Source organism: Manacus vitellinus, unplaced genomic scaffold (assembly GCF_001715985.3).
Source record: "Manacus vitellinus isolate BGI_N305 unplaced genomic scaffold, ASM171598v3 scaffold_31_pilon, whole genome shotgun sequence".
NCBI lineage: Eukaryota > Metazoa > Chordata > Aves > Passeriformes > Pipridae > Manacus > Manacus vitellinus.
Genome location: NW_021940379.1, coordinates 2,856,039 through 2,869,200, shown reverse-complemented (window position 1 = coordinate 2,869,200; position 13,162 = coordinate 2,856,039). Strand labels below are relative to the sequence as shown.

General features: G+C 40.1%; 1 protein-coding gene across 6 annotated transcripts; it reads right to left on the bottom strand.

The window, feature by feature from the left end:
• Nucleotides 1–517: 517 nt before the first annotated feature.
• Nucleotides 518–13,108, bottom strand: ZCCHC8 (zinc finger CCHC-type containing 8). Of its 6 annotated transcripts, none has more exons than XM_029961146.1 (15): nt 12,909–13,108; nt 12,009–12,051; nt 11,364–11,438; nt 10,736–10,841; nt 9,991–10,068; nt 9,582–9,685; nt 8,134–8,199; nt 7,060–7,123; nt 6,358–6,500; nt 5,536–5,678; nt 4,617–4,732; nt 3,638–3,721; nt 3,055–3,169; nt 1,614–2,303; nt 518–1,325 (listed from the first exon to the last, which is right to left on the bottom strand). In XM_029961146.1, the coding sequence occupies exons 1-15, from the start codon at nt 13,069–13,071 to the stop codon at nt 1,216–1,218; spliced, it is 2,100 nt and encodes a 699-aa protein (XP_029817006.1). In that variant the 5' UTR covers nt 13,072–13,108; the 3' UTR covers nt 518–1,215. The 6 variants fall into 6 exon arrangements, with proteins under 6 accessions (XP_029817006.1, XP_029817007.1, XP_029817004.1 ...); XM_029961147.1 differs by having other exon boundaries at nt 518–1,402; nt 1,703–2,303; XM_029961144.1 differs by having other exon boundaries at nt 518–2,303.
• Nucleotides 13,109–13,162: the final 54 nt, after the last annotated feature.

Sequence of the window (13,162 nt, the reverse complement as noted above, 5' to 3'; positions counted from 1 at the left end):
AGTTTTTTCTTAGCTACTTAAAAATGCTTTGGTTTACTCTGGTTTACTTTGGTTTATTGTGCATCTCACTTGGCTGAAGTGGCATTTCACTTGGGAAGACTTTTCCTGCATTTATGGAAGGCCAAATGCTTTACCAGCTCCAAGGAATAGTTTCATCGATCTACTGCTCCCTCTCTTGGCAATGTGAGTAAGGTACAGTCACTTCACCTACAGCTCCCTCTGAAGATAATTGAGAAGGGGAAAAAAAGTGTTAATCAGCACAATTATAACACTTCTAAGATTCAAAAGTGGGCAACTCTTCAGCTTATAAAAACTGAATTTTACGGCAAGGCTCTATTTAATAGCTAAAATAATTTTAGCAGCTCCTTGGTTATAAAAATCTGAACCCAACAGCTGTGGCCCTTCCAAAAATATTTAATTTTATTCATCCTCATTTTGATCGGCTTGTTTTTCTAATTATCTTCAGCAGCTAAATTTCAAAACCTAGCATATTGCTGGTTTAGGACTCCAATTAAAAGCTCTTTAGCTAAAAGCCCATTTATTAAACCTCTGTACACAACCATGAACATGTATGTACAGCAAGTTTACATGAAGGATGATGGTACAAAAAGTACAGTGATAATTAAAACAGACCCACATAAATAATTTATAAAAATACTTGAACCGGTGAAAATAGCACTGTAATCCCCCATTATCTTCATCCAGTTTCCAGGACTTTGATGTGGGAAATCTTAACATTAGACCTTTTTAAAAACATTCTGAATATATTAAACTTATCTACAGGATAATTAGCAAAATGTATAAAATGTAGATTATTGTACAAAGGACAGATATTAAAAAAATCACCAATCCACCTGAAACTCAAGGACAATATAAATCTTAGCCAAAGTAATGAACACCAAACCACAAACTCCTCTTTTTAGAGTGTTGAGTATTGGCAAGTAAAATGCTCTTAACAAATCAACAGTCCTGTTATTCCTTAGTGGAATTTGGGAAAATTCTACATTTTCTGGCTGCATTGGTGGTCCTGGTCAATGTGGAAGCTCTGCACTGACTTCAATTCCAAGGAAGAACGGGGCAGAAATGTATTTGTCAAGATTTTCTCTTTCCCACCAGAGGATGAGGAAGGTCATCTGAGTTTGTGTAAAACTGGAGGAGGAAACAGAAGGAAGCTGGGATTTGGACATAAGAAAACAAAGGAAGACCAGTTAAGGTTTAAGTCTTTTTCTTTTGCTGGTTTCTTGGGGAGTTTTTTAACACGCTCCTTATCCGTAGATAAACCCCTGTGGACTCTGCCATGTTTTCAAACTCAAATGGTGTTATGCCTTCTGCAAACTTGCTCATGTCAGGAACAAGACTATATTTTTTTGCAGGTGATTCAGTGCTTGTGGCCACTTTATTCCCTCCTGTATTTTCCCCATCATCCACCTCAGGGTTGGGAGGAATGGTGTTATCCAGCACGCCTTCAGAAACCGCATTATCAGGATCTTCCTCTATGTTAAGTAAAGTGTCTCCTGGGTTAGGACTAGTTAGAGAATGTTCATTTTCTGGTGTCTGGTCATTCATGTCAGAAAACTCAGTTTTTACCCGGATCACCTTCTCAGGTGACTTGCCTTCTGCAAACTTGCTCATGTCAGGAACAAGACTATATTTTTTTGCAGGTGATTCAGTGCTTGTGGCCACTTTATTCTCTCCTGTATTTTCCCCATCATCCACCTTGGGGCTGGGAGCAGGAATGGTGTTATCCAGCATGCCTTCAGAAACTGCATCATCAGGATCTTCCTTTAAGACAAGTAAAGTGTCTCCTGGATTAGGACTAGTTATAGAAAGTTCATTTTCTGGTGTCTGGTCACTCATGTCAGAAAACCCAGTTTCTGCTGGGATCACCTTCTCTGGTGACCTGCCTTCTGCAACGAGATCCACCTCATTCCTGGATGGTGAGGATGTAACGGAATTCCCAGTTCTAGGTGTGTCCACAGGGATATCAGAGTCACTGTTGGTGCTCTCTGCCTGCTCCAGAGCTGCCCAGATCAACCTCTGCTGTTCCTCCAGCTCCTCCAAGGTCAGGGTGTCCTCATCCATGACAGAGTCCACTATTTTTGGCTGAGGAATATCACTGGAAGGGTTCAGTGGAGCAGTCCTGGGCACAGGGGAGCGGGTGGGTGTGGAGGGCTGAGGGGGGGTGAGGGGGGGTGTTCCTAGGGGCATGGGAGGAGGGGTGGACATGGATGGAGATCCAGGTGGCAGAGGGGGTTGGAACTGAAAACTGTTGGGAGTTTGGGATCTTTGTGCCGCTTCCAGATCTAGAAAGAGATTAAATGACACCTGTTAGAACCTGAAATCTGAGACCAGGACAAGACTCGAAGTGTCCCTGTTGTCATTAACTACCAGATTTATGTCTTCTCATCCTTGCTTTTTAGCTGAGGTAGAACGAACTTTGTGAAGGTTTTAATATCCACCAAAATCATGGGTTTTGGGATTTTTACTCTCCTACTTATTCAAGGAAAAAAAAAAACCCTCTTGAATGTATTAAGAACAAACTCATTCCACACTGAAGGATTCCTCACAGCAGATCCAGAAGGAAAGCCAGAAGTTTCTCCAGCTCTTTGAACATTTAAATAACACTAAGTCCTCCTTGAGACTGACTCATTTTTAAGAAGCTGAAAACTTGTAACTTCTATGTTATTTCATCCAAATATTTAAAGATTTAGAGGTCTTCTGTGAAGAAGTTTTTTTGGGATACACCTGAAGTAAGGAGATATTTGTGACCTAACATTGCAATTGCTCTGAGCACCCCCGAAACCTCCTGCTTGGGATGGAGGATCTGACAACCCCTGTGACAATCACAGCAACCCAAAATGCTCATTGCAGAGATGCCAAATGCCACTGGGTAGGACACAGTTGGGACATGTCAGCACTGCCATTAATTACCACCAGAACGACCACTGACACGCTGTCTCCTCCTTTTAACTCCGGCGGTTTAATTCAGAGCAAGTTATTTTAAAAATAAAAATTGAAATTAGGAAAAAAAAAAAAAGTGCAGAGTGACTGTACCAGAGTCCAGGTCCATGTCAGCTGCTGCTACCTCCAAACTGTCTTCTCTTTGTCGTTTGGAATGACGAGACTTTGACTGAGGTGCAGCCCTTTTATTGCTGGATTTTCGACTGAGCTGAAATTATCCAAGAGGACAAAAAGAATTAGTATTAAACTGTACAGGGTAACATTTCCAGCTATAAGAACCTACTTAAAGGGATTTTGTAACTATATAAAGATTTAGGGACCCAGAGTGTAAACAGACATTGACATTTGAGGGATGTCATGACTATGGTAACTAAGCTTTTCATTATTAGGGGAATCTGGAACTAAGATCATTTTTAGGCTGTAAAAGTTTATAGCAATCTTTTTTCACAACTGTTTATAAATCAGTGCAAAATATTAACTAAATAATGGAATTTATTCTAAACATGAAGCAATTTTGGTAAAACAGAGAAGCCAGATCAGCATTTCACATCCCTTTGGTGTCAACAAGAAACTCTGTCCCCTTGTGCAAAAAATGCAGATATTAAGCAAGAAATCATTAACTACACTGACTGCATGACAACTCTTTTTGTTTATAATAACAAGGAGATACATTCACCGCCTGCAAATTAGAAAGGTACTGAGCAAAAACATCCTTCTGCTGAGAGGGCTGCATGGGGATGGAACCAAAGATCTGCCACTCCTACAGCAAAGAGAAAAAAACCAGAGAAATAATGTTGCATGTGGTTGGTTAATAACACAACAGTAAAAATTAAAGGAAACACTGAGAGGTTAACAAGACAAGATGAATTTCTCATCAAAAGCCTCATTAATCAGAGTAATAACTAGATTTGGACATTTGTAACACAACTACGAACTTCCCCTTGAAATAACTGTTCAGACAAAAAAGGCTTATTTTAAAAAACTTAATTTTTAGTGAAAACTTGAAAAAGCTTGAGAATAGAACTTTGGTTAAGAATGAAAAAACACTAAATGGGCAAATGTAAAGCTGCAAGTGCTCAAGTGGTTCTTTTTAATGCACAGGCAATACATCAGTGATCAAATTCACCACCAGCAGGTTAAAAGGCTTTTGAAAATCAAAGTGCAGCATCCACAGATTTTTTTGTGTTCTCTGAGCTTAGGAGAGCACCCACTATGTGGGTCTTTGACTTGTTTTTGTTCTGGTTGTTATACAGCTTTGCAGAGGTTGTGCAGTTACTGGTCTGATGCAGTTTCTGTGGCTGAAATTGTAACACCCACAGTAATTTTCCTATTTCACCTTCAGAAAATTTACATGTAGGGAAGGAACAGCCATTCATGTGTGAAGTTTTGTGTTTAAAAAATACTGAATTATCCTTCTGGGCTCCTGATGGTCTCATAATGGAATTAACCCCCACAGAAGCACTGTCAGACCTCCCCCCAGCACTCATGACAGGTATCAGTCAGACTGATGTCACATAAATTACAGTCCCCAGCCCCAAACCAGGGGCTTCAAAATAAGAGACTGTTGAAAGAAAATTGTCAGGTGCAAAATATAAAACTAAAAGCATTTACTGTCACTCAGCATGTTATTTAGAAGGCAGAGAACAGGTACTTACATCTGGGATGCCACTGGGAGTGGATATATTAAAGCCTGGATAATTTACCAACTTGGAGACATCGTAAGTGATACCTTTGTGTTGGGGAGACTCTTCATCTTCTCCATCACCATCACCTGTAAGGAAATATAATTATTAGTGATGTTAATTAAGAACTGAAAGTTACTGGAAAAAATCCCCAGGATTTAAGAATGGGGTTTTGGAACTTAAGTATTGATAGAAGGTTTTGTAATCCACAAGGGCAGTAACAGTGACCAAATCCATCAGGTACCTGCATGAAGCTTCCCCAGAAACCCAACTGGGGATTCCTAAAACCCCTGCTCTTCATGTACCACTAATATCCTCAGAATTTGGCCCCAGGGACAGTTCTGAGATGCAGAATAAACTTTGGCCAGAGCAAAAAGCTGATAAATTACTTTCTAAGTTGGGTTTCAAGAAACGCGTTGCTGGCTTGCTGGTCTTCTTAGTCTTCCTATATACAAGGGAGTTACTGAACTTCAGAAAGTGTTATGATGCCAAGAGAAGAGGAAACGATGCCAATAACACCAAGGTTGTGGGTTTGATCCCAGTATGGGCCATTCACTTAAGAGCTGGACTTGATGATCCGTGTGGGTCCCTGTGATTCTGTGATGTGCAAGTCCTGCAGAGTTTCACAGGAACTCCAGGTTCTAACAGTGAAATCACACTGACAATCTTCATCTGTGCAATCCAATCACACAGAACTTGTCTCACTGCTACATCACAGCTCGATAAAGAAGGAGCATTTTTACAAGACCAGAAAAACTTGATTTGCAACTTTCTCCCTCTTGCATGAGGAAGTTGAAGGTTTACAAACCAGTCACTTTACTGTCTCCTGGGTAGGGTGCAGCCAGAGGACAGCAGGCATACTAGGAGTGCATTCCAGCCCCACATTCCTCACCTTTTCCATCATAAAGAGCAAGTCCTGAGTGCTCCATCTCGGCCTCCTTGAGCCAGCCCGGGGGATAGCCCAGCTGGCGCATGCGGTAGATGAAGGGAGGGAGGCTCCTGTCTGTGACACCAAGTGCATCCTGGAGGACCACACTGAGCAAGAGAACAAACACAAAACAAAACAGAAAACAAAATTACAGCAAATTCTGGGATTGTTGACAAAAGGCAGTTGAACATTTTTTGCATTTTACACTGTCGAGTTAAACCAGCTGAATTTTAGCTCAAACTGAGTTGCTTTTCAATCCCAGCTGTAACAATTTTAGATCCAAACCAGCTCTGATATTCAATATAACTTTTTGCATTTCTCACATCCTTCTCACATTCTACACCAAGAATAATTTACTTAACCTGCTACTTCTGATTCATGTCACACTCACAACCAGCAGGGTGGAACTCAACACTCAGTTTACTGGGGGATTTTTTGGAGACTGCCACATAAAACTATGATTCTTTTAAACATTTTGAACAGAGAGGAAGGGACACTCAAAGCTCCAAATTTTCACAATTTTGCATGCTTTTTTTTAGTTTATTAGGATCATCATAAATCTGCAATATGAGAAGTCAAAGTGGAACATTTGTCTCCCTAAATTAGGGAAAGGACCATGGGAAAGGGGAGGACCACCAAGCTGGCGATGAGTTTTCATCTGAAAAATATCTCTGCCATTTATTAAACAAGATTCTATTTAGCAAATTCAAACACAATAAACCCACAGTTTGAAAATCTGGCACTCCAGAGGTCAAAAGGGTATTCCAATGGAGGGGAAAGAGATACCTGATCACTCCTGGCTTAAATTTTCCAAACCTCTCTTCTACTTCTTCCTCGTGGTAACGCTGCTGAAAGTTCTGATTGCTCGTGTCCCCACAGGCTTCCAAAAACTCCTTTCTCTTTTCACTTATCCGAGCTGCATTTCGTGGCTTAAAGACAAGAAAACTGGGAAGTTTAGAGTTAAAGTCACAATTTATATATATTATTATATATTACTGGAATATTTTACAACATCAGCCAGCACTGCCTGCCCTCCTCATGCTCAGTTGTTGATCACACAGCCCAGAGATACAACCAGGTGTAATGGAAACCACACAGCAAACCCCAGGAGTATTTGCCCTGGATTTGGAGAGCTCTAAAACAGGAGGAGATTGTTCAAAGTTAAAACCTTTTGGGTTTTATTTGTATTTCTTGTCCATCTAGTGAGAGAATCTGACTGAAAACTTGCTGGTAACTTCAGATTTCAAAAAGAAACTGCTACTGGGTGAAGAAAAGTTTGCCCCACAAATAAAAAGAGACAAACCATGATGTTACAACATGAATTTCCCTTCTGATTTAGTATGTTAGAATTTATAATATGAGCAGTATAATCTAATCAATAAATGAATAAAACCACTCGTCCATTCAGACCCCAGCACCTCTAATGTTTTTTTAAATGAAACATTTCTTGGAGAGCAGCAATCTTTGGAATACTGGTGATGACTTTACCTCTGGACAGTCTTTCATTTGATGGTCTTCAGAACCACAGTTGAAACAATGAGGTTTGGGCCTGCTTAAAAAATGCACAACAAATTAAGCCTGAAAGTAACTTAAATAAAAAGTGTTAAATAAAAGCACTTAACAATTTTTGTTCTTGACAGATTTTTAAGTTTAGACTTCCTGAGAAAGAAACCAATGAAAACTTGGAATGGAACTGCAGCTGCCTTCAGCTTTCATTTTCCTTCTAAATTCATGCCATGACAGCAAACACTTGCAATATCACTGGAGGGGAAACCAAGATTTTAGAGAAAGATTTCTTTTCCCAACATTCATTTTTACCCAACTAGGATGAGAACCAGAAATGGAGATGAAAGGGTGGCACCAGAATAAGTGTCCAGGGCCACTCCCCCCCACAGTCCAACCTCCTGAAGCCTCAAATGAGATAAAGTGAAGTGTCTCGTGCTTCATCTTCACTCAAACAGGAACCTCCTGTGGGGATCCAAGTATTGCATCACTGTCCCACACCAGGGCACAACCCTTCCATCTGCTTTCCATTCAGTAATATTGCTAATCAAACTACTTTAGCTCAGCATTCCCCTTTATCTTTGAAATTCCCACTAAAAGCTTTCCTGGTCTTCTCTGCCTCTGAAATCAGGGATTTTAGATGCTACAAACACCAAACCAGTTGTCAGCTGGAAACTGAATTCGCTTTGCTTCTTACCTCTCATAAAAACTACACAATCATCCCTGAGATCAGTTAAAATTCTATTAAATAAGTCAGACAGGAGTTACTCCATAAAACAATAAGAATTATGACAATACACCAGGGTAAGGATGACAAACTAATCACTAAAAATACAAGAAACAGAAGAAACTGAGTATAAAATTCACAAAGTTTTCACACATTGATTTTAGGCCCTTCCTAAAGAAAGTCAGTAAAAGACCCACAGACTGCAAAGCTCAGCTCTGGTTTAATTAATTTAAACTCATTAAGTATGTCCAATGGTTCATTAACTGGGGAATAATCACAGAGTACATCTGAACTCTTCAGCTCAAAACTTGATATTTAAGAGTAATACAAACCTTTTGGGTTTTACTTGTATTTCTTGTCCATCTAGGGAGAGAATCTGGCTGAAAACTTGCTGATATCTTTAGATTTCAATAAGGAACTGCTACTGGATGAAGCAAAATTTCAATTTTGTTTAAAATATCAGTGAAAACTTCATAATGTTTTGAATACTGACTTTTCTCCATTAAGTTACAGATGGGTCCTTGATATGAAATCCAGAGTATAAACTATAAAATAATATCTATTAAACTATCTGCTAAGATGAGCTTATGCTGTTTCCTGGTGCAAAGTTTGTACTCAATATCCAATTTTGCTCTTTATCAGCACTTTATCAGCTAAAACTAAAATTCTCTTGTTTATAGACAGAAATTTCAAGGTAATAATTCTGAAATGCCTTCCAGCAATCTTATTAAAAACATAACATTTTGTTTAATCTTAATAAAAAGGTCACATTTTGTTAGAGCTTCAAAACTGCACGTTGAGTGCAGCACTTTGGTCATTTAGAAGCCAGCACCTGATGCAGCATTTCACTCAAAAAAGTGCTGGTTTAGGCTTAATATCATCTCTGGGAGCTCTACAGAAAGATGCAATAAGTACATTTAAAGAACAATATCAAAGTTAAGCTGGAAGACATGGAAGTCTTCCACACTTAACCTGGCATTTTAGGAGAAACTCCTCTGTTAGGAATCTACTCCCTTCATCCAGAGGTTGGGGGATTGCAAATTTGCAATTTCTGTTCAGGTACAAGCAATTTTTTAACACTAGGAAATGACCTTTATTACAACTTGAGAACCAGATATTGCAGAAATTACCTGGGAAATTGGTTCTTGTCCTGAATATTTCCAGGGCTGAAGCAATACTGGAAATTTGGGGATGATGTTACTTCAGAAATTTCTTGTCCCATTTCTTTTTGCCATGGGAGACTACAGTATTAAAAAATATTTCAACACTTCCCAACTTTTTTGGACGTTTCCCTCAATTCCACCTTTCAAACAGTGGCTTTAATAAACAGTAAAGAACCACATGGATGCATGTTAAGAGCATTCCATAAGTCCATTTTAATAAAAAACCATCTTACAGGATATTTGAGTTTGCCAAACCCTTTTCTTCTCCCTTTTATAGAGGCAGAAAACTTATTCAACCTGCAAGGAGTTGTCATTCCAAACCTAATCAGGGACTGGCCCAGGAAATTCCTAAATTCACAGGATGTATTTATAGGCATAAAGCATTCACTCTTCCCAAGGATAAGGCTAAAAGTCAACAAGTCAATCATATCAAAATACTTATTGCTTTTGAGTGAAAAAGCCATTAATGACTCATTAAAACCTTCCATCTCTAATGACTGATATGGTTTCGATAGAAACACAAAATCTACTGAAAAGAATTGGAGTTCAATTTACCAACTGGAATTCTTTGGCTTTGACAAACAGAGAGAATAAAGATGTTTTAGCAAACAGGATACTTTGGGATTTCCCATCCTTCTGTCAGCTGTGGATTCTCATTTAATATGGGCTGTCCCAGTTTATCGAGACAAAAATTGGTAAAATACACAACACTTCCTACAACCTGCAGAGAAAAAGTCAGAGAATTGTCAGAAATGTGTCAGTATTTAGGTGAGATCTGTAGCATTTCTATAAATTTACACTGCTTGAAATAATTGCAGGCTTTTTCCCCCATTCTGTAAGAATTTACAAATAACACACACCCACACTTGGACACATAAGATTTTTTTCACTGATGTAGCCAAAACATGCTGAACTTAAATTTGATTTCTCAGTGTAACAGCAGTGAACAGATCTTATTTTAATGGCAGTAGAATGTGTAGAATGAAGAGTCGGACCTACCATGGAAGAGCACAGTCAAAAACTTACACTAAAAGCCTCTTTCATTTTTTTAGCAGAAGATGAGCTGGCTGTTTTATAGTCCTCTTCCAAAACAACACTGGAGGGCTGGCAGGAAAAGCAAAAATCAAAAGAATTAATTGGAAATAACAGTAAATAGAAGAGCTCCTGAGCTAGTGAGGTTTGGAAAAGGCACAGAATGTGGAGTTCAGCTGCTGTCCTTTGGAGATGTCCACATTAGTCATGATGCTTTCCAGAGTCCAAAGCATGACACAGCTCATTTCTAATGTTTCCTTTGATGAGAAATACTCTGCACAACAACATCTTCATTCTCATCAGGAAGCTCAGGGAAAGATGGAGGGAAATCTGCCATTCCACTCGTTTATTCAAACTGAATGTTGGGTAAAACTCAAAAATCTAAACTAGGAGAAGAAAGTGTAATTTTTCAGATTTTGTTTGATATTCTCTTACATATACTCAGAGTTGGGCCAAACACACCAGAAGAGGATGCATTAAGTTTATACTTTGCAGTCTTTTCTTGATTATTTAAACCAACTTCTTAATTTGCCTTGACTGAAATTTCAAAGAAGCATTTCCACAGGCAGAAAAGACCTTTTCTTTATCCTGGGCTCTATTTTTGGCACAAATGGTTACACAACATTTGTTTGTTACTTGAGCTCAGTTTTGTTACTATTTAACAGCACAGCATTTCAACATTCCCACTGGAAAGGTGTGAGAGAAGGAGCACCTCAGAACAACTGGAATTTGGAAATACCTGGGGTTTAGCGTTCAGGTGTTTCTTTTCTTGCTCACATTTCTTCTGCTCCTCATACCTCTGAACTAAGCTAAAAACAAAATCTTCAATTTCCTGGCGGTACCGCCTGGACAGAGGGAAGGAAGCAGCACAGAGAGATCAGACACGAGCGAGGCTCAAACAAAGGCCAGGTGGCTTTTTTTTAAGCATTTACCACTTCTTAAAGAACTCAGAAAAGAGGCAGTGAAATTCTTTTCTGTCCCATTCCCACCCTCATCCGAGGGGAATACAATCTGTTATTTGAGAGCACCCTGGATGTGGCATAAAATCAACTCAGGCAGGGAAAATTTAATTTCCTGCATTTACCCACAACATTCCTGAAATTCAAACTGCTCTTCAGACTCACCCCGAGATCGTCGAAGCGACATCCATTTCATGAGAGCTTCAGATATTCAGATAATTACAGACATTGCTAATGAAAGCAATATTGCTTTCATATTGCCCATTATTCCTTCTCCCTTTCAAGTTTAACAGTTTATGTTATTAAATAAAAAGTACACCCATCCATTGGGCACAGCTCTAATATACCCAAATGAACAGAAAAATTCTCATTTCCTGTAAAGATTGTTTTTTATTTGGAAATACTTACTTAGAAATGACATTGTTCATAAATAAAATCTGCAAGAGAGGCCCATCAACTTTGGAGTTTTCCACTGAGATTCCACTAGGACAGAACAGAGACACAGACAATGGTCACAGTGAATATTCCCCATCTGTTTTATTCCACAGGTTTGGGCAATACAAGTTTTATCCTTTTAAGAAGTTCCTATCCACTTAATCACCCTCCTTTTAAGCAGGTTGGCTGGTGTGAAGTGGAAAGAAAATAAATTAGAACATCACACTACAAAAATGCTCATATTCTGGATGAACAGAAATCTATTCAGGTTCTTATAACTGTAGTAAACTTATAAATGAGATCTCTTATTTACTGAAATATTTGATTGAACTTTACACTAAAACTGTTTCCCTAAAGGCCACATTTCATAAGGAGTCAGATACACACAAATAAATTAAGTTACAGTGACACCAACTAAGTCCTTGACATTCGACTTCAAAAGACTTTTCAAGAACTGAAATGGCATTTTAGAAGCCCGATAACTGAGCAGGGACTAGGACATGGAAAGAAGGCTTAAAAAGATGTGGGAGATTGTTACCTCAGACAAATTCTATTTATATATACATATATATATATATATATATATACATACACATATAAATATCAGCATTAACATACCTGGGACAAGTCAGAATATTCAGCTTCCTTTTAAGTTCCCGATGTTAAGTTATGGTTAAGGAATATGATTTTCTTTGGAAGACACTCCCCCCACCCTAATTACCAAACCAAACAACACTGAAGAAAAATTTTCCAGACTAACAAATAGGATTTCAGACCCTCCTTTTCACCACACAGGAGATTATTTACAAATCCACTTGTTGCTGAGGAAACACAATAAAAAGAAAAAAAAATACGAAAAAGCAGACCAGCTGGGACAATCCCAACAATGCAATTCATGCACAATGCACTAGGGCTGTATTAACAGATTTGTAATACTTTATTTTAAAAAACTCTGTCATCACCACAAAACAAAAGGCAACAGTAATACACTCGTACTTGTAAATGGGAAATAAACGACAATACCCGTTTCAGATCCCACTCTGCTGCAGTGGCGAACCCAAAACTCCTTTAGGGAACCCGTCACAATTTAACAATTTAAAATTATTTGTAGTTACGCTAAAAATGGACTGTCAAAGTGAACACACAGATGTTTCTTTTCCCTAGAAAGACAGAAAGCAGGAGTTCAGAGACAGCCGCTAAACAGTCAGCCCAGGACTCAAGAACTGAGCCTCCTCCTGCGGCGGAGCCGGCGCGGGCCTGAGGATTAAAGTTTTGGGGGGAAGCTTCCTCTGAGGAAGCCCAGGAGAACCGGGCACGGCTCCTTCGGGCGGAGCTCAGCCCTCACCGCCCTCCGGGACGCGCCCGGGCCCCGGCGGACACCGAGAGGTCTTTCCCCTCAGAGGAAAAGCCAGATCCCGTGAGGGCCGGGCCCGCTTGGCCCGGAAGGGAACCGGCGGCGGCAGCAGCGCTCCCGCGTCCCCCCGGCCCGGCGCGGGACCTGCCTGCCCCCCAGGATATTCTCCGCCCGCAGCCGATGCACCGTCTCATCACGGTCCCGCAGCCGCTCGTAGAGCTGGAGCAGAGCCACGGGCACGTCCAGGGCGGGCGGTGAGGGCGACTCGTCCTCGCCCTCCAGCTGCCCGAAGAGCTCGCGGTCCCCGAAATCCACCTCAGCCGCCATCTTGGGCCGCCACAGGAAGGGCGGGGCGGGGGCGAAGGGCGGCGGGAAGCGCGGGAGGCGAATGGTGGGACTACAGCTCCCAGCATGCACC

Bases quoted from the DNA above. Each gene is read 5' to 3' on its own strand.
- ZCCHC8 (XM_029961144.1), bottom strand. From the start codon at position 13,071: ATGGCGGCTGAGGTGGATTTCGGGGACCGCGAGCTCTTCGGGCAGCTG. The intron at 9,686-9,990 runs GTAAGTTTTTGA...TTTTCTCTGCAG, and splicing joins AAATGAAAGAGGCTTTTAGT to GTTGTAGGAAGTGTTGTGTA. The intron at 7,124-8,133 runs GTTTGTATTACT...GCATTTTTTAAG, and splicing joins ATACAAGTAAAACCCAAAAG to CAGGCCCAAACCTCATTGTT.